The sequence below is a fragment of the Synchiropus splendidus genome, chromosome 4 (assembly GCF_027744825.2).
Source record: "Synchiropus splendidus isolate RoL2022-P1 chromosome 4, RoL_Sspl_1.0, whole genome shotgun sequence".
Taxonomy (NCBI): Eukaryota; Metazoa; Chordata; class Actinopteri; order Syngnathiformes; family Callionymidae; genus Synchiropus; species Synchiropus splendidus.
The window spans coordinates 9,727,384-9,748,508 of NC_071337.1; the positions used below are offsets into that span (position 1 = coordinate 9,727,384).

At 44.5% G+C, this 21,125-nt stretch overlaps 2 protein-coding genes and 1 long non-coding RNA gene across 4 annotated transcripts in view; 2 read left to right on the forward strand and 1 right to left on the reverse strand.

Annotated features, from left to right (window-relative positions):
- Window positions 1–144: 144 nt before the first annotated feature.
- Window positions 145–3,754, forward strand: hoxa2b (homeobox A2b). Its single transcript, XM_053864196.1, has 2 exons — window positions 145–2,656; window positions 2,822–3,754. Exons 1-2 carry the CDS (start codon window positions 2,278–2,280, stop codon window positions 3,529–3,531), a joined length of 1,089 nt encoding a protein of 362 aa, XP_053720171.1. The 5' UTR covers window positions 145–2,277; the 3' UTR covers window positions 3,532–3,754.
- Window positions 3,755–7,351: 3,597 nt separating this feature from the next.
- The window catches only part of LOC128758243 (uncharacterized), a 54,542-nt gene continuing 40,768 nt past the window's right edge, over window positions 7,352–21,125 (reverse strand). For both annotated transcript variants that reach the window (XR_008414457.1, XR_008414456.1), the window contains exons 4-5: window positions 10,305–10,424; window positions 7,352–7,443 (exon numbers count right to left, since the gene is read on the reverse strand). This is a non-coding gene — a long non-coding RNA (uncharacterized LOC128758243). The remainder of the gene's footprint in view (window positions 7,444–10,304; window positions 10,425–21,125) is intronic.
- On the forward strand, window positions 7,636–9,880 carry hoxa1a (homeobox A1a). Its single transcript, XM_053864197.1, has 2 exons — window positions 7,636–8,203; window positions 9,519–9,880. The coding sequence occupies exons 1-2, from the start codon at window positions 7,660–7,662 to the stop codon at window positions 9,878–9,880; spliced, it is 906 nt and encodes a 301-aa protein (XP_053720172.1). The 5' UTR covers window positions 7,636–7,659.

Consider the following 21,125-nt stretch of genomic DNA (forward strand, 5'->3'; position numbering starts at 1 on the left):
CCCACTCATTTCCCCTCACACAAAGACTGCGTTTCATTCCAAAAAAGCCATCCATCTTACCCCTGTCGCTCTCTGCTCAATCACAGACGCGCAATTCATTAAAAAACTAGTATTTTGGGGGAATTATTCCTCGGTCTGAATCACGACTGGCGGTGGATAAAAGCCAGGTGGAGATGTGGCGGCTCCACTCACCTCGTCACGGCGCACAGGAACAGACAGTATTTGTCTTTTTCCCTAACATCCCTCCAGCGACAGACAGCGAGCAGAAAACACTCCTAATCTGACTGCGCAGTGTTTCTGGTCGCTTCCTGGCTTCATTTGATCCGGAGGAGAGTTAGAAGCCTTAAATGTGTGTGAGGGCACCGAGCTGTCAGACCTTTTGGCGAGTAAGATTGATCGCAGCACAGACCAGGACTCTTTGTTTGCAATATAAGCAACAAAAATAGTGGGAGAGAGGCCTGCACTTCTCTGCTTCCTCTCTCTCAGCATAGGTTTTCCTCAATGAAAATATAAATAGACGAGCGGGACTTTAATTCAGCGATCATTCTGGCTGGATTATGGAGCACTGAGGGAAATATTTTTACGAGGCATGTTGTCATGAAATGGTTTCACACGAGTTCACTACAACCACCAGAATATACTAAGGAAATACTGCTTAAATGACGTTTACTAAAACACATTGAATTGCCATTGTGTATCGACCCTGTTTTTAACAAATCACACAAAATCTACATGTATTTTGCAGCGTAAAATGCAAAATAATTGACACCAGTTAAGTCACCCTAGTATCTCAAAGGAGCTTATACAATGCAGATGGTGTTTAGTTGTTGTATGAGTATGTGAGTATTTAAGGTGATACTCAAGTCATATCCAGGTGTTTCTTCACCATAATTCACCTCTCATTTGATGCAAAATAACAAGAATATTTTCAAGACCATGTAGTACTACATGTGCTGCGTCTAATGTACTGCATGCAGCTATCATGCAACAAAGGTGTTGCAGTATTCTCAGTACTCGCTTGCATTGCATAATGGAGTTTGGGTCACAGGTAATGAGATTTGCGCCATCTCAGTATCCACCATTACCGCCATTACACGGTAATACCTTCGGTTTTACTTAAGCATCGTCTCCAGACAGTGTTACACAAGTGGTATTTTCGTTTTTAAAACAATGTAACGCACAATGTCGCGGTGCTACAGGAGCCTTGTCTGTTTTATGATGTGGGTTATTACACTAATACAGTAATGAGGCGTGAATGTTTGCGCTGTGAATGTGGATCAGCGTGTTTAATGGTGATGTCATGCTTTCTCTGTCGCACTGACACGTGGAAATTTGGAAGATGTTGACTCTAAGTTTAAGGCGCTGCAACTGCGCGATAAATACCTTTAACTGGTTGATGATATTCAAAACTATGGCTTTGTGTTGGAATAAATCCAGATGTAGACGTATGTTGAAATAATGGAGCTAGTTCCACTCAATCCAGAGTATTTATGGCGGCGCAGGGAAGAGTGTGCATGCGTGTGCACGCACCGCGAGTCATCCTGTAAATGTTAAACTGCAGTTATGGGATGTATAATGTTGTGAGGGTGTCATATCCGTCAGTATTAACTTAATGGATGGGCTTTTTATTGCCCTGCTTGTGTCGTTATGATCCATATCTGACGCGTCCTGCGTGTACTAAGGTTGTCCGCTACTTTTTTCTCTGAGAGGGGGTGTCTGATAATCTATATGAAAAGCCACTGGTGTGAAAGTGTGTGTGGGTGAGTGGCTGCGTGGAGTGGGGGCGTTCACGACTGACATCCTCAAACAATACGAGAAAAGAGGAGTGCACGAATCCGCGCGCCCGAGGCTGGGCTTCTCCCCTGAAATACAGAGCATCGCTCATTTCTAAAAATCACATTTTGGTGGCGTGGAGGGCGCGAGGGCCAGAGAAAGATGTAAATAAACGCAGCCGTCCCCCCCAGCGGAGCGAGGAATTCTTCGGCGGAGTTTTGGATCAATCAGGCAGACAGTGGTTTCTTTTGATTAAACCCCAAATTGTCATTGGGCAAGGCGTAATCATGTGACATGTGGCAATTCGGTCCAATTTCAACCTCCATGAATCCAATAGTTTCACACTAGCTCGCTCCCCACGCGGCTGTAATCCGTGATAAAGGGGGAAAAACACCAGCATCGAGGGAGTTTTTTTTTATTTTTAAATTTTTCGGATTATTATTTTCCTTTTCTTGTTTTAATTCGTAGCGAAAGAAACTTTCCCTCGGCTCGTCAGGAGCGGAGATGAATTACGAATTCGAGCGAGAGAGCGGTTTTATCAATAGTCAGCCGTCGCTTGCTGAGTGCCTGACATCTTTCCCCCCTGTCGCTGATCCATTTCAAAGTTCATCAATCAAGAGCTCGCCGCTTTCACGTCCGACACACATTCCTCCTCCCTTCGAGCAGACCATCCCCAGCCTCATTCCGGGCAGCCATCCGCGCCACGGCCGGCCCAGACACGGTCCGGATGGATGCAGCCCGCTGCCCACCGCCTCCTTGCCGCCGGAGTACCCGTGGATGCGGGAGAAGAAGGCGTCCAAGAAGAACCAGCAGCCCGCCGCTACTTCTTCTTCTTCAGTCACCAGCATCTCCACTAATGGACCCGTGTGCTTCTCTCCGAAAGGTACTGTTTTTCTAGAGCTTTTACAAAGTTGGGCTGAAGTTCCATTTATTCTCAGCAGATCAGATGCGTGACAGTAATGAAGAGTGATGATGTGTCGCGCTCTAAATCACTAGCAGCGAGTGGCGCTCCGTGTTTGTCGAGTTTAACGCGTCCCTGTGGTTCCAGGATCACCAGAGATGGTGGACGGTGCCGGGGGAGCCGGTTCGGCGGGCTCCAGGCGCCTGAGGACCGCGTACACCAACACGCAGCTGCTGGAGCTGGAGAAGGAGTTCCATTTCAACAAGTACCTGTGCCGACCCAGGAGGGTGGAGATCGCGGCCCTGCTGGACCTCACCGAGCGGCAAGTCAAGGTCTGGTTCCAGAACCGGCGCATGAAGCACAAGCGTCAGACGCAGAGCAAGGAGAACCACAACGGGGACGGGAAAGGCCCGAGCGGGGAGGACGGAATACGCAGCGAGGACGAGGAGGACGAAGACGGGCCCTTGTACGAGCGAAGCGGGGCCCTGATGGAGAGAGATACCTGCTCCTTTCAGAACACGACCCACAATGGAGGGTCCATGGCTTTAGCTGCCGCGCCACTGGACAGCAATGAGAAAAATCTGAAACATTTTCCCAACGCGGCTCCCACTGTTCCGGGCTGCGCGGCAACAATGGGCCTGGGCTCGGCATCTGGGCCGGACAATAGCGCCCACAGTCCCCCGGACCTGGATGTTTCTTTGCACCACTTTCAGGCTTTCTCCTCGGATTCCTGCCTGCAGCTGTCGGACGCAGCCTCGCCGTCCGAGTCCCTGGACAGTCCCGTGGACATTTCCACGGACAGCTTCTACTTTTTCTCGGAGACCATGGCCACAGTGGACCTGCACCACCTCTACTAAACCCACGGAGGACGATCCCTAGCATTCTACCCGCGTTTTGTTTAATCGGCACATTTATTTTGTTGCGTAATTCAAGGTAAGACCAGAGAGTGGCGGAGAACAAATTCACAACGGAAATGAAAAGCGTGTGTGTGAGCGTGTGAATAATTAAACGAGGCCAATCGGAGCTGGTCGTTTTTATTTTTGTATAGCTTCCTTGGATATTTTTCTTTGAATACAATTAACTTGCTACATTTGTGGTGTTTGGAGTCTTTTTTTCTTTTATTTGAGAAGGTGATTAATCAAAAGCGACAGCCAAGAAGATAATTTATGCAAATTAAACAACAACAGGTTGTCGATGAATATAAATTACGTCACATTACAAAACACATTTTAAACTCGGATTATATTGAATTAATAATCTAGGTATCATGTAAGAATGTTTTATTGTCAACGTTTTACATTACTTGAATACTATAAAATATTATCAGTAATTATCTTTCATAAAAAAGGATAACGGAATTGCTTAATCTAAATGTGCTTAAAGCTTTCGAAGCTATAACAAAATAGCGAGTTTAAATAGTTTACACTGACTCCGTTGTTGAATAACAACAGGTTGGATGCAAATGCAATAATACACAGCAAAAATAATAGAAAAGGTAAATAACGTAAATCGTTACGAAGTTGAAAATCGAAGTCTATAAATAGATATTGTAAAACCAACAAGTCTAAATAAGATAGACCGAAGTTATCTAATTAAATGAAAATGAAACTTTTGGGGAAACTAATAGTATCATGAGAACATCGTGTGTAATTACGCAAAACAGCCAAGAAAAGACTGAGACCTTTCTAAAATTCCAGCCTGCATTTTCAAGAGCAAAATAAATCCCACTGATCCACAGAGTGAGTTGGAGGCAGATTCACGAGCAGTGTCATAAATCACTGCGTGGGCTCGAATAAAGACGGACATTAAGTAAACCCATCGTGGAGTTAATGTTCACAAATAAAACCCCACTTACATTTTCATTCTGGATTCACTGATTCCTCGACTAAAAGAGGCTGCTGCTGGTGGTGGGGGGAGTCACAGCTTGGCCTTTGGTAATAATTTATCTTTATAGCTTGTTAAAACACGAGTGGGGCTCGGCGACGGAGGCAGCGGTTAAACAGGCTGAGCGGCGTGCGCGTAAAGACGCAGTGAAGTCTGGAGGTTCGATGAGTGCGTTATGAGTGATGATGATGAGGTTTGGAGCTATTGTATTGAACTTTAGCTGACTTATGGGAAACAGTTATTAGCTCGGTTGGACTCAATAGCACTTGAACAGTGAGTCAGTGAGTGTGTATTATCGATTTTTTAAAAAAGCAACAAGTGTGAAACCCACATCAATGCTGGGTTAAAGAATAATCCCGAAGTCATAAACACCTCATCGACTGGCTCTACGCGATGCCGCTGGGAAGCGCCGCACTGGTTCGATTCTGCGCCATCGCACCGAGAGTATAAAAACACCAGCATGACGTCACTATAACCGAATTATTCCAAGACAGCGCGCCTTTTCTGCACACAAAGAGGGCAAAACCGCTCCAGTCCACCTCCGCACGCGGGAGGTGGGGGCTGCAGAGGGCGAAGTAGTGGTTACATCAGTAACTAATGCCTGAAGACTTCTAAATAAACTAGGGAAAAGTTTTTGGGAAGTGTTTCATGGGGATGCAGAAGGCGGTTAAATGGAGCCAAAAGTTTTCAGAGCTGCAGGGCAGAGTAGACACGCTAAAACCTCTAGACAATGATCTAAACAAAACTTTTTTGGACTATACCAAAGTCCCAAATTACAATTACTGATTGAAAAATGCTATTATTACCAGTACTAGCACCAAAGTAACAATTATGACTGCCATCGAGCAACACCTTCAAACTAGCAACCCCACACACACACACACACACTACTACTATTGTAGAGGTACTATACCTCTTCAGCAACTGCTACATTCACCTCTGCTCACTGATACAACAAGAGGCTACAGCCATCACACATCTACTTCTGTCAATAACCAGTTTTGTTACAACTGGTTTTGTTTTCTGTAACAACCGCTGGTACTACAAATACAGCAAACATAACAACCACTTGGCATGTACGTCACCTCTGTCAATGCAACCGCCACTTCTACGCCCACACTAACACAGCTTGCGTCACCATGGCAACTGGGACTGCTTACTTGACTACAATGCAACAACCATTGTTGCGATCACATCACACAAAACCACATTAACTGCCACCACCATTAATGGCCAACCAAATGACGCTACATTTACTTTGACTCACCGCCAAGTGAGCGTATAAGCTACACCCAGTTTCATACGGCTACATTAAAGTGAGGAACCCTAACACTGCTCACTTGTATCTTCACTACCTTTTTGACAACCTTTGTATGTCAAGACCAATTTTTACCTACCTATATAAAATCTTTTTTTTCCCATACCTGACTCTGGTTTCACCAAATTGTATCAGCTAAGCTTAAGATTGTTGGCTTTGGAACATTAAACAAATGGGGAAGAAAATAAACCAAAAATATTCCAGTCGAGTTGTAGTACCACAATTCACCAAAGAGGTCGCCAAATCCCCCCTCGGGTCTCCCGCTACCCCCTCCTTCTTTTAGCCTTTTTCTGCCCCCCAGCCTATAGCGACTCCACAACCGCACCCTCCCCCACACACGCGCACACACACACACTCGTAGCTCAGCTTCACTTCCATTATTTCCTCTTGCAGCCTTTATTTGATGAACTAAACTGGATAATCATCTCACTCGCGCTCCTTGGGGCGATGCCTCTACATTAACTGGCGTCCACGCTTTATCACATCATTTCATCACTATAGATGCATAATGAATAGGTGAGTGGGCGGAATCAGAGCCCATGACCCGTGGAGAGAGACAAACGCCAATGTGTAGGTCACGTCACATGACCCCCCTGAAGTGTATATGTGACATTTCAGATGAAGAGAAAAGTTGACAGACTTTTGTAAGGTGCTGTGAAACCACACCCTCGGTATGAAATATAAAAAGCAGCAGATAGATAGATGACATGATGGAGATTCCTGATGAGGTTAATGGATGCGGTAACAAAGATGTGGATGGATCTGACTGAACAGGATGATCAAAAATGGCTGAGAGGAAGGCGGTTGACTGGTGGGGTTGTCATAAGAAGACGGTGGTCAGTGTGCAACATGCACAGCTGACACAGGAAGGGAACATATAAGAGATGGAATCATTGTGCAAAATAAATAAATAAGTGCAAAATTAAACAATTAATTGCCTCAAATATTTCAATATTATGATGCTTTACAACGTTGAATAATGCGGTTTCACTCACTTAAGCAGCACTCAAATGAGTATATCTCAAAATATCTGAAAAAAAAAAATCTTCATTTCCCTGGTTTTATCTTCTTAAAGATATCTAACCACGTACTAGTTAAATAAAGTCTCGAAAACCACCACGCGTGAGAATGGAACCCATGCGTCGACTCGGTATTTTCCGTCGCTGCTCGGTAGTTTCCGGAGACCGACCGTAGTTTCAGTCATTGCAAATCATTCATTCATCTCAAAATAAAATCCATCGGTGAAACAAATGTCATCGTTCGGACAAAATCTACTTAACATGTCAGTAATAATAATGTTTGTAATAATAATCCGAACTCAAACGTTTTCATTTCATTTCACTACATCCATAGACACACACACAGAGAGACACAACCGAACTTGACGTCACACACGCAGGCAACTCACCCTCCTGACATCGCTGTACCTGAGGGCACGTCGGGAGGTGAGTGGAGCAACTGGCTGCAGGGGCTCTGCTTCCTCCGCGTCCGCCGCCGTCTGCCGCCCCTCATTGTTTGCTCGGCCAATGCATTAGTGGCGACGCGCGTCACTCTGATCGACGAGCCGCTGGAATTTAAATATCCAGTCAAACACCAGTCTGTCAGTGACCGAGGGGACTGAGGTGTCTCACTGGCCCCTGCGCCACCCACGTGACGAGTGTCAGCCCGGGCGCCCCCTCCCTCACCCCCCGCCAGATCTGGGTGTAGGTAAAGGTTGGCATGGTCACTCGAGGTAAATGGACACGTGTGGACTGAGGCTCGGTTCGAGCAGGACGATGCTACAATGAGCGGCTTCCTCGACTACTCGGTGATGAGTGGAGACGCGGGGTCGTGTTCCGTCAGAGCTTTCCACGCGGAGCACGGGATTACAACTTTCCAGTCCTGCGCCGTTTCAGTCAACAACGATGAGCGCTTCATGGCGAGCAGAACTTCACCAGAAGCGGGGTCATATCAGCCCACCGGCACCTCCCTGGGTCTCGCCTACGGGCCCATCCCGGCCTCCGGCTACGGACACCAAACTTTCTGTGCGTCATACAACCACTACGCGCAGGAGGTGGACTCGGCCGGGTTCCCACAATGTGGGCCACTCATGTACTCGGGGAACATGGTGAGCCAACACCGCCAGAGCTACAGTGGCGCCCCCCTCAGCCAGCTGCAGTATGCCCACGCAGCTTATGACCAGACGACGCCCTTCTCCGGGTGTTCCACCCCTCTGTCACCCCTGCACCCGGCACATCTGGAGGGATGCTGCTCACCTCTGTCTGAGGGAGCGTCTTCAGCACAGACCTTCGACTGGATGAAGGTCAAGAGGAACCCACCCAAGACAGGTGGGTGGCGCACAGTTTCACATTATATGACATCATCTGCCAACATGTACCGAACTTTGAAGACTTGTTTTTTGAAAAGAAAGTTTGCAAGAGAGGTTAAGAATAATTTACATTTTGAAATGAGGAATAACAAAAGAATAGTTATAATCTTGAACCAAATCATAAATACCACAACTAAAAATCAACTTTCACCTGAAGCTTTTTTTTCAGTCAGCTGGTGCTGCTTTTATTTTAAAGGTTGTGTGTTGCATATGTTTTAAAAGAAAATAATTGACTGTACCTTTACAGCTAGTACAAAAATTGTGGTGCAGAATATGTATTGGCAAATAAATGCACAACAGAATATTCTTTCTTTCCGCATCATAAAATCAGTTACATTCTACAAGGAAATACGTTTTGTTTGACACTTGATAATCAGCTGCCATGCAGTTTAAAGGTGAACATAAACAGTATAATGTTAGGGTTTTACCACCAGCCGGATCCTTAATTGTCATCAGACAATCTCAAGCTTCACAGAAAGTTTGAGCTTTTAAGATTGGAATAATAATGAAACAGTGTTGTACTAATAATGTTATTAAAATACTTAATAAAAAGAAAACAAAATATTAGAAAGACAATTTGTGTATTAGAGAGTTAAAGCGATTGTCACCACAACATCAAAGACGAAACACTTAACCCTGCACAGGTACCAATGAAACTGTGCCGCCAGAATCCAGAAATTGAGAGTTCACAGGCAAGTTCAAGGTCTGTTCCATCACTGGATGAAAACACGCTGAGGCAGAGTCGCTGCACCAAACATTCCACCACAACAGATGCTGTGGCCGTGGACACAGATGCAGCACCCTGGTGTGAGCCTCAGGAGCAAACTTGAAGTTGAAGGACTTCTCACTTTTGGTGTTTTCTACATTTGGCCTTGGCAGAAATGTGAGCAGCAGAACTAACAACAACGTTATTTTTTAACAGTGCAGTGGCCTCTGAGCAATATTGGCTCCTGAAGTTGAGCATTATGTAGTGGACATAGGGTGAAAAAGGTCAGTTAAAAATGGAATAAAGTGTGATAAAAGTGTCACCAAATCGCAGCCTGTGGAGTGACAACTGAGGCTTGATAAAACACTGGTTCCACTTGTGTTGTAACTTGACAATTGTTCTCACAGCTCCACAACATATGTCATACAGAATGTGTCTTAAGATAGGATAATTATTTATCCAAAAATGGTGAAATTTCAGGAAAAAAGTCAGACAAAATTTGGAACTTGCCACTTAGGTGGGTGACGAAATCATAGCGGCTCACCACAGATGCTCACTATCTCTGCAGGAAGAGTCGGTGAGTTCGGCTACGGCGCTCAGCCCAACACGGTCCGGACCAACTTCACCACCAAACAGCTGACCGAGCTGGAGAAGGAGTTCCACTTCAACAAGTACCTGACCAGAGCTCGGCGCGTGGAGATCGCTGCCGCGCTGCAGCTCAACGAGACCCAGGTGAAAATCTGGTTCCAGAACCGTCGTATGAAGCAGAAGAAACGGGAGAAAGAAGGGATGATCCCGAGTAAATCCAAAACGTCAGACGCAGCAGCCGAGAAGACAGATGACGCCGCGTCGGAGAAGTCGATGTCTGCACCGTCCACACCGTCTCCGTCCTCGTCCACACTGTCTGGTGACCCTTATGCCTCCAATTAACCCCCCATGTCACCTGTATTAACCAAAGTTGAACTTATTGCACTATTGACTGATGGCAAACTTTCCAAATTTATCCAGAAATAGTTCAGCACTGCGTTGCCATTATTCCTGATGCACAGTTGTCAAAATATTTGTTTGTTCCATGGGGACACTGAGACTTTCCTAAATAATAATGAGACCTAGGTGTACATTTAAAGGGGTCAGGAGTGACATCCGCTTTAGGAGAAACACGGTTTGAGCGTCTAGTCGGCAAAAGAAGTGTCACAGTGTAACGCACATTAACACAGTTGCAGCCTGTTTTCTTGGCACTTCACACATATTCATTCAGAAAAATGTTGTCCAGTTGTTTCAACATATTGGTTTTCTCCCAAAACCGCGCGCTGACGTGTAAACTTTAGCTTTGCAAAACATTACGACCACCCACCTCACAGATGCCTGAGAGGAGCATAGGCTCGGACGAGGGCCAAGCTTTCTTCTACATGGGCAAGTCTTCGGGCTCCATCGACCCTCTTGCAGACCAGTTCAACTGTTGATGTCTTGGCAGCTAAGAGAGGAAGCATATAAATGGTAGGCAGGTCAGTTGGTGGAAAGCAGGGCAAACATGAAGTAATGCTCATGATTCTATTTCTAGGAATAAAGCTCAACATGTATTCAACAATGCAACGGTGTTCAGGTCAAGTGAAATTTTTTAGTCCTGTCTGACACAAAAAGTCGTGGGAGAATATGTGGCGCTAAACCTGATAATTTGATAGCATTAGCAGCGATGTAGTCATACTGCTAGTTCCATAATGCACTGCAACTATTTTCAAAACACTTTTCCAAGTTTTCCTCCCACTGTGATTGCTCCTGTGCTCCTCATTTCACCCAGCATTCTTCTCAAACATGGTGCAACACTAGTTTTAATCGTAAAGTTCTGGGTTTTTGCCATGGAAAATGCCGCCCCAAAAGTGAGCTGGACGACGCACATTTTGCAACATATTGGGGTAAACATTTCTGCTCAGATCCTCATCATGGAAAGACACGACAGATGGTTGTGCGCGACGCTTTCATGCAGCCAGGGCACTGAGTTTTATCAGTTGTGGAATCTGTCATGCGTGCTGTCCAAAGAGATGTTTACGGGTCAATTGTGTGTATTAAATTGTGTTTATCTGTCCAAAATGGTCCTGTTTTTTCCAAGCCGTGTCAGAGTTTGCAGTAAGCAGTGCAGATGTATGCGGCCGTGCGCGCCCCTCGTCCCTGCGGAGGGAGATATTGGCATAACAAAGCCGTGTTTATCCACGGAGGAGACCCGAGCGCGGACGTCAGCTCCATTTGTGATGACAATCTTATTGAGCTGCCGGCTTATTGAGAGGACAAAAAAAATCGTATTGATTGTAACAGCGAGGTTAGGGTATCGACAGACGCGTGGCCCCTCTGGCACAGACACTGTCACCTCCTCAAAGTTACAACAAGTGGCGTCATCTCCACCTGATGACAGCAGAACAACTACACTGCTGTTGGAAAGAAGAACTTTCTTAACTTAAAGTCCACAAATCTTAATAATGGTAACGTGATTTTGATCCTGAAATATACGTTTTTATGTTGCGTATTTATCAGACCGCAAAACAAAGCTGCAGGTATAAAACAAGATGGCTGCAGGGGTCTAAACTGTGGAGTCCGCTGCGCATCCAAATCTAATCCAGCCTCTCTAGAACATGCTCCAAATGTAAAACTTTGTTATTCTTGCTTCCATTTTAGCATCACATAAAGCTCAACACCACGGTCACTGTTTGCTTCTCGCATCATCATTTTTGTGTTTCTGACCGCCATCACACTCCTTGGTTTGAAAGCAACTCCTGCAGACTCTAGTCTGCAACTCTCTTTTGCTGCTGTCCAATGTGGTTTTGTCTGTGGTTTGCTCAAACTAAAGCAAGCATGCTGTTCTCCTGAACTCCTCTGCAACCTTGCTAGGACGGTCTGTTAAAGCGGTTGCTCTATCTCAGATGTCCACCCCCTCGTGTATCGCTCAACTTGAATTTCTAATGAGCGTTTGCGGACGATATCCAAGCCACTCTTGATGTCCAGAGTGATTTCCTCTTTGCCGTGTCTGCTGGTGGTGAAAAGGAAACAGGTCTTCTTGTTCAGAGAGCGCCATTCATGATTTATCTAAAGGACAAACAATGACCCATGGATGTCAGAATGTAGCTGGAGGACGAGGCTATTTTGAATCCTGATGTGCAACACGCCAGTCTGTCCCCCCACAGAACAATCCTGGGGCGTTTGATTGATGAGCAGCTCTCACCTTTACCTGCCTTCCACCTGCAGCAGCAGCCCTGATCTCAGGAGCAGACAAAACTCAGGCAGCCCAGGCAGCTGAGAGCAGAGTTAGTGAAGTGTCATTGTTACATACTTCACACCTAAATACACACACACCTGAACAGCTACTGATATAAATCAAATCATTACCAAATACACATTGAAAACACACTTATACACTCTCACTCTGAAACCCACTACAATAAACAAATACACCCCCCTCACACACGCACAGGTTTGTCACACCATCTTCGTGGGGTCTGGTCATTGCCATAATGCTTACTCATCCTGAACTTAACCTAAAATTCACCAGAACGCTTAACAAAACTTTAAGCTAGTTATAATGAGCTTGTTGTTTTGAAGTCTTCATCCTCAAATCGAGGCTTAACCTTGTGGGGTCTTGCCTAAGAGGCTCACAAGGGGATGTTTTCCACAAAATTGGACCTCACTATTATACATATGCTTAAACACGCACACCAGTAGAAAATCTGATGCACTCAAACACAAACGCACAAAAAACAAATATGGGGCATCTACTCATATGCAACAATGAGAAAAATAAAATCATTTTAAAGGCTCCTACACATTTGATGAAAAACTGACTTAACAACTTAAGCTATTACTTGCATGAGACTTACTACACCACACGCATGGACACACTTCTATAGAAAACACACTTTAACACGTTATGTCACCTCCTCACACAACATGTGAACCCAGAAAAACTGCACGTCTACACACCACACCTAAACATGCGTGACCACTATTACATTCAAAGGCGCGCACGCACACACGCACATACACACACAGAAGAAGAAACCACAGGAACACCAACTCGACACCCACAGTTACCCACTTCTACTCACAAGCAGGGGGAAAGAAAAACACACCAGTTAGCTACATCGACCCTATACACACACACACACACACACACACACACACACACACACACACACACAGGCATAAAGACACACCGTTTAAATATGAAGAAAAACTCTAAAAGACAAATGCCCTTTTCTTTTAATCCAAAGAAAACCCCTGACTGACCCCCTCATGCACACTCATAGACGAAAAAAAAAACACATTTGCACAGTTGTTTGATTAAAATTCGCTAATAATAATAATAATAATAATAATAATAATAATAATCTTTTTTAATGGTGAATAAGTGTGGAAAATTAAAATGTAGCTTTTCGTTCATGATCCAAGAACACACACTTCCCTTTACGTACTATTAAAATCCAATCCAAAACTTAATTCACACGAAAATAAAAACAAACAAAATACTAATTACTTTAAAAATTAAATATAGCGCATCTTGGAAGAATTTAATGAGCTTAATGACAACGAAATTTATATGCAATAATAACGCAAAACAATTTCCCGAAAATAAAAAGATCATTATCTATCAAAACAGCAGGAAGGCCGCGAATGTCTAACTTATACGTTTTAAATAAATTCGGAAAGATCAGATATCATGTTCACGTGGACGAATTCGTAAATTTTAAAGATCATTGTTAATCTCAGTGTTTTCCCTTGTGTTTGTGTCCGTGCGTGGATGAGAAATAAACCCGCACTACTCACACTCGGGGCCTCGGCTCTCGCCATCGCGCCGCCTCTGCGCTCTCAGTGGGCCCCTGACCCCGCGGCGTCCCCACGGAGTCGATGAGAACTTCCAAAGTGGAGCACGGGGTCACATCGCGGTCACAAGTGTGTTGTCACAGCAGCCAACAGAGCCCAGCATCGCACACACACCTCGACCACACTCTTCCTCTACAGAACCAGCGGTCAGAACACCGACCGTGAATTCTTCTCTTTTTGACTCAGTCTGGATCTACACATGTGATGGTTTCTATTAGGGTCCGCACATGGATACGATGATAGATAGATGACGAACTGACTAAAAACGAAGCGGGGGGAAATACTTCGAGTTTCAATTTGTCGTTGCACTTTTTGGTAATGTGCCTACCCTCCATCGAACCAAGTGTTAGACCCGACCCTGAATAAAATTGCTGGTAGCGCTCGATCATCACATTTCTGACTCGGGCGGTTTACGAGCGCGTCCGTTTCAAATACGGTAAACAACCATGTGGTTAACACGGAACCCAAATTCATCTCTATTCGCGATGCCGCCAGATTCACTACGTTAGTTTTTACCACTGCGCAACACAGTCGGACCTGTGACCACCTGACCTCAAACTCAAAATACAAGTATTGCAGATGTTATAATTCTAAAATCACGGATGGATTTTTAATGTCTATTTTCATAAAGTCAATATAGCGCAACATCAAACATTTGTAAGTGATAATAAGTGAAATTACTTCACTTAACGTCTTATTCGTCTTACATCTAGTGCCTAGTCGAGCCAACATTTTAGAAGTTGACACTTGAGATTGGGAAACAGGAAACAACAACTTTCATAAATGTAAGGATAAAAGTGTGTCTAATATTATATGGGCATCTAAACTGTAAAGTAGAAGGGCCAGGAAAACTTTTTAAGCAGATAAAAACAGCAAGTGAATAAATGTGTTGGTGAGGAACACTGAGTCGAGTTGCTGGGGTGTGATGTGGGGGACACCCTGGTCAGCAGTCAGTCACAGAGCACAGAGGCAAACACACACACACACACACACACACACACACACGCTTGTCTTCCAATCTTAGTGAGGACTGTAATTGACACACACACACACACACACACACATATATATATATATATATATATATATATACACACATCAACTATACAACAACTATAATGACCAAGCTATTTTGCATTTTTCATGGAGACACACAGGACAGTTCAGCAGCTTTGATCTCAATTTGAACCCAAACGTCCCATCTAAACAACACATATGGCGGATGGGAGTTGTGTTTCAGATCCAGTCTCCAGCACTGCAGCAGCCGTGATCCCCTGCAGGCTGTCACGGAGAGCACTTTCAGCGTGACGTTTCTCATCCTATTTACTTACACTTCACTTTTGACTTTAGCAACTCCACCACGACCTCAGAGTGTCGGCAACCGTGAGACAACTCAAAACAAATTGCGACGTTTGCATTCATAAAGTATCGACTTCAAGGTCTCTGAGTGCAACAAAAACGTGATCATTTGCTCATTCGTTTCCGTGCGCATGACTTTTCTCCCTAATGAATCAGAATTGGCAGAACAAAAGCGCTGCAAATGAGTGGAGCATCACGATGAGAACCTTAAAGAAGCTCAGAGAATCCTTCCAAGACGAACGCGTATTTATCCTGGATTAATTGGACTGTCATCATCATGTGGTTTAACAGTCACCACTGAGACAGAAAACTCAGCAGGAGGAGACCACAGCGAGGCTCCAAGTCTCTGATATCACGCCGCTATTTACTTGCCTTCACAAACATATCAAACATCGCATCTGCAGTCACGCCTCTGATGTATCCGAGCGTGTTTATCTTACACTCAAGCAAGTGCTATTCGATCCACGTCACAGCTAAGGACGCAATCGGCAGTCAAATCAAAATATTGTATTTCTATGTGTCATCAGTCCGATATGCTAACGGCGAGTGCAGCGATGCAGCTCTTTCAGACGAGATCTTTCCTCAAAGCTTTCACCTTCAGTCCATCCTTGCTCTCCACTACAGTAAAACCCACTGATCTAAAAAGGTTTGCATCAGAATTCAGACACTTTTGACACATAGTGTAGCTACCTTTGCAAACCGGCTTCCACTCCTGGAGCATGTTCAGCCTCTGACCGAGCTCAGGATCAGGTTGGACAGCAGAGCTGCTTAAGAAAAGGAAGGTAGAATTCGTACACAAAAAAAAAGCAAAAACTCGAATAAACGTCAACCACGCTGCTCTGAGTCAGAATTCAAAGCTAGCAGTGCTATTCCTAGACAGCTTAACCACCGAATTAATATGGATATACAGGCTATGTTAACAAGAAACCAATCTGTTAACTGATGCAAATGAATAGCCTTCTGTGAACCATAACAACCGACCAGGGCTGCAATTTCAAATGTGCCGTTATAGTTTCCCAAATACAAAATTGGTGTCATTGAATCAGTCTAATATAGTGCAAAACTAAAAAAAAAAATGCTGTTTTAACCGCAATAGCTGATTTAAAGAGTATAAATACGTTTTGGGAAAGTGAGCAAGTATGCAAATTTATGTTAAAAATGAATATGAATATAAGCATTACATCGTGTCATGCACCCTATTTAGTCCTTGGCAGCGGCACAGGAAGTGACATCACCCAGAGATTCATGACTGACATTCATGTTCTCTGACGAAGTGCGAATAAAAGCTATGGCTTTCATGTTTCCTGCTGTGGTTGGGCTCAAAGGTTTTCTGCGGCAAAACACGGTAGAATAACTGTGCTCCATAAAAACAGTGCGGTACAGAAAACCTTGAAAAACCAAGTCAGCCAAACACAAGCTCTGTTTCCAACTGACTCCTGGTGAGTGGAAGAGTAAACTAACAGCACCACCGACCGTTCTACACGCCCACTCGTGCCACAAGTGGCAGAACTGACACAGCAGTTCTCAAGTTTTATACACATAAATCTGGATCACACCAAGTCTCTTGACTCTTGCTGTGCAAAAGTGCAGAAACGACAGACACACAGAAGTCACTCATCACAGCAGTCGAGCTATTGGCACATCTGCGATCATTGACCACTCCCCTGCTGTGATTGGCAGCCAAAATGAATTCCTCCATCGACAGACGTGCGTCTCCATGTGCCGATAGAGGACGGAGTCTATAGAGAGATTGACAGTATGATGGAAGGAGAGATGGAAGTGAAGGTGAGGAGAAATGACATCATGTACTTGCTGCTGTTTATCTTGTCTCCACAGAAGATGTCTCTCCAGCTCACCTCTGAAAACGCTCTCCTCTGTCTGAGTGAACCTACCCCACGGCTGGGCTGAAATGAGTGAGAGGGGCAGGTCTACAGACACGGGTCCATCCATTACACGTGTCCTGACCTCTGCATGACCCGACGGCCAATGAGGTGCCCCAGAAGAAACCTTTTAACAAATGTGCTCTGAAAGAAAGGAGCAACAAAGGCGGGACGTTTCGCTAATGCTTTTGTTTTGTTTTTTTAAACATGATTGATGTGAGTGCAAACACATGACACACAGATTGTTCATTCAAGATCCCACATTGGCGCCGACTGAAGACACTGAACACAACAGTATGCTAAACTTGGCCACCCATTCATGTGGACTAGTTCAAATAAGAGCTGGGGTTGGACACGGCTTGATGGAGAGGGGGGCGTGGGGATGTACGCTAACCCGAGAGAGTGGTGGAGGACTACGACTGGAGTGTGGCCTGGGATGGACGAAGGACAGTAGGGAGGCCGACCACTCGGATGAAGCAGAGGGTGATGTCGGAACTGCTTCTTCCCAGTGGCTGAAATAAAGTACCTGAAGTGTCAAACAAGTTCATGCCTCACTACAAGTACAGAGGCAAATGACGACGATCAAAGTGCCCTTTAAAATAAAACCTTCAAATGACTGGAGGTCTCTCAATTTGTCACTCTGCTTTGGAATAAATTCACAACTCACCTCCCTTCCAGCTTGTAATGGGCAGTAACCTGATCCACCTCATTAGGTTGTCAAAGGTTATTTCAGCCCTTGTCACTGCTTCACGCCTTATGATGGAAGCATATTAAGGCTAGGGGGTAACAATGGTTTCCTACCGACGTCCTTATAAGCAGTAAATGTATGTTCTGACCACGGTTTTAAGGCCCATTTATGCTCCCGTTACGTACGAAATTGTACCCATCCATTTTAAACAATGTTACTGTCACCTATCACATAGTTCTATGTGTTGTTATTGCTGTTCACCAATATATCCACCGAGGGGCGCAGCCCACAGTGAACAATTTTCTTCTTTGTGTCTCATTAGAATGATGTATCGGGTAGTAACAGCACAACACTGCCCCCTCAGTTTTCCCACGATACTGCTCCGTTTTGTCCCTATACATAAGCTTTGTGGAAACGTGCAGATACACGGACAAAATGAATGCAGAACACGGACACAAGGCTCCGTCCATACCTGGACACATATGTAACGTTGAGCATAAATGGGCTTTAAGACTGCCACGAAATTTAACTGCTTCTGAATGTCATGGGTAAAAACATCATAAAAGGATAACTGAACTACCAAAAAAATAATAGCAGAAGGTCTGGGGTCACAGGTGTTGCAAACATGCCTCCACAAAAAAAGACAAAAGAAAGACTGTATCCTCAATAGAATCTGGTCAGGAAGTGTCAGCGCACCAACAGGAAGATGAGTGGCCCAATGGAAGAAAGTTAGAATGAGCTTTGCAAAGACAAGTAAACGAAAGGAATCATAAAGGAAATGGGAGAACAAAAGGAGGACATATGGTGGGGAAATGCAACACAGATAAGATCATCCTTTATTCGGATTGTCACAGCACCATAAACATAAGAATATACATAAAGCAACACGAAAACAATGCAAATTAATAAAATATCCCAAATGAAGGAAGAATAAATGAAGACCTTGCCACATAAAGCAAACGAACAAGAAGAGAAAGTAGCCAAAATAAAGGAGGAAATGAACATAATGTGCGACAGAGAGAGAAGACTAAAACACTTTTACACAACACAATTGGTCAAGAAGCAAGTGATGGTGTACAGTGGACAGTTGTTAAGATTGGAATAGGATGAATTATTCAGTGCTAGAAGACACGGAAAGTTATAATATCGAGTACATTGTGGAAAACTTACTCAAAGTGGGATACAAAGAGAACTTTGTTGTGCAGTCAGCAGGCCAGCAGGACGCCTGCTCAGGGGGAGTGCTCCGACCCATTCTGGTCACTTTCCAAGCAGAGCAGAAGAAATTTAAGGTGCTCAGGGAACGATTATCCACCAGAGTAACATAAAGACAGGTCGAAACTACCACCGTATGCATTCTTTTCCTCAACAAACCTGAGAGTTCAGAAGCAACCTGGTGCAGTCCAAACCCCAAAAGAGACGACTCATGCCAGTTGAAAGGACAATGACAGAAAATCCTGGTCATCAATCTTCCATTGGTCACCAAACATGGTCCTCATACTTCTGAAGTTGTGGAACTACAGCCATAATGGGAAAGCAGTTGTAACTACAACCAGCTCTCCATCACATCCTTCCTCTCTACAGTATCACACTGCATTTAAGCAACCAACCTGGCATTGATCCAAAATCTTTTGACAGGTTTATCATTGATGAACCAGGCAGGAACAAGGCAGACAAAGTTGACAGTCTATCTGGGACTGTAATAAGGAACAGACATTATGAGACGGCCTTTCTCACGATCCTTTTCAGTCCAGCATCTGACAGCAATTGTTTGATGTTATATGAAGAAGGGATCAAAATAAAAATGAGTATACCGATTCACCTAGAAGTAGCCAGTTAGGACTTGTATAAACATATACTCTTGCCCGATCTCAACCCTTTTTTTGTAATGTTCTTGCTATCTTTAACTCTTCACTTATAGTGTGACTTGAGGAATGAGAGTAAAGCACTGATTTACAGCAACAGTCGGTGACTTCAGTGTCTCGGCCTCGAAACTTTGGTCTCATGAAAAAGTCGACAGGTGAAGAAGCAGATGTGGAAACGGCCTCCAGCAGATAATTGCAAGCGTATCTCAGAGAGAAACGTTCACGTCGACAAAAACAGACACAGCTCCGGGGCACTGCAGAAGCTTCAGCACCTGCGCTGGCAGACGGTGTGTTTGAGATCACATGACACCAACTGTCACTCATCTACAGAGGAAGAGCAATGGCGCTCACGTGCCCAATGACAGTAGACACTGGAAACAGAGTCGGAGGGATTAGAGGACAATTTGGGGGGTTAACTGACACACAAAGGCACAGTTTAACATTTCGGTTTTCTGTGATGTGATTGACAGAGTTGGCGCTCTTGGTTACCAATTCAGAATTAAAATCCACATTATCATTTCAGAGATTAGATTTGGAGACAAAGTCAAGACAGCGTTTCCTAATGACGCGACTGCTGCGCCGCATTCTCATGACATCTGATGGGGGAGATGACTTTCACAGCTGTAAACTCAGCGTGGCTGTCGGAACTACAGCAGCTTGTTATTCTGGAGACGGATGGAGATGTTTCAGTGACAGATGTCAAGATTAGAGTTACTCTAAGCTGCTCGTCGGTGCTCGCCCTCCAGCTCATGGCAGGAGAAAGTGAAACTATGTAGTGAGAGCCGCCTGTCACCTCAAGGTAAACAGATTTAAATCACTTAAAGTTGCGTCAGGGAGCTGCCCTGGACAAATTGATTTGTGGATGAAAGTGTATTTGTTATGGCCGAGCGGCCAGATATGGGGAGACATGAAGACCAGTCCTCGAAGCAGATCACGTCCCACTTGATCCAAAATGTTTCAGACAACAAACCTCAGATCATGAATATTTTTAATGTGTTGCCATTACCAAATTCAAAGATCTGTGATTTAAAAGTTCTCAACTGCAGTTTTCAGTGACACAATACAAGAGTACCAGGACACCCAAATCTAGCGCCTTATTGATCTCTATGAGGATGCTAAGCATAATTGATCTGAAAGATAGAACGCCCGGCCATCCAGGCAGTTTCCTTTTCATCACACAAACCGCTGCTTCTGTTGCTTTGAATCAGCCAACGCACCAATCTCTCATCACTTGCTCACAAAACATACTTTATTTTGGCTGAACTGCAGCCCCCATTGGAATAAACTTTCATCATGATGTTGTTGGAAAGATTTGCCTTTGGATTCTTGCCTCACGCTGTAGAGACTTGTTCTTCTTGTAATGTCACTGACTGTGTTCTGACAGTTTTATTTTGAGGTTCCAATTTTTTTCACTCCTTAATATGCTCAGCACTGTATGTTTCCCCCCCCCCTCAATCACACTGTGGCTGTTGAACAATGGTGCGTTTGTAAAGTACCTCCAGTCAAACTTGTTTTTACTA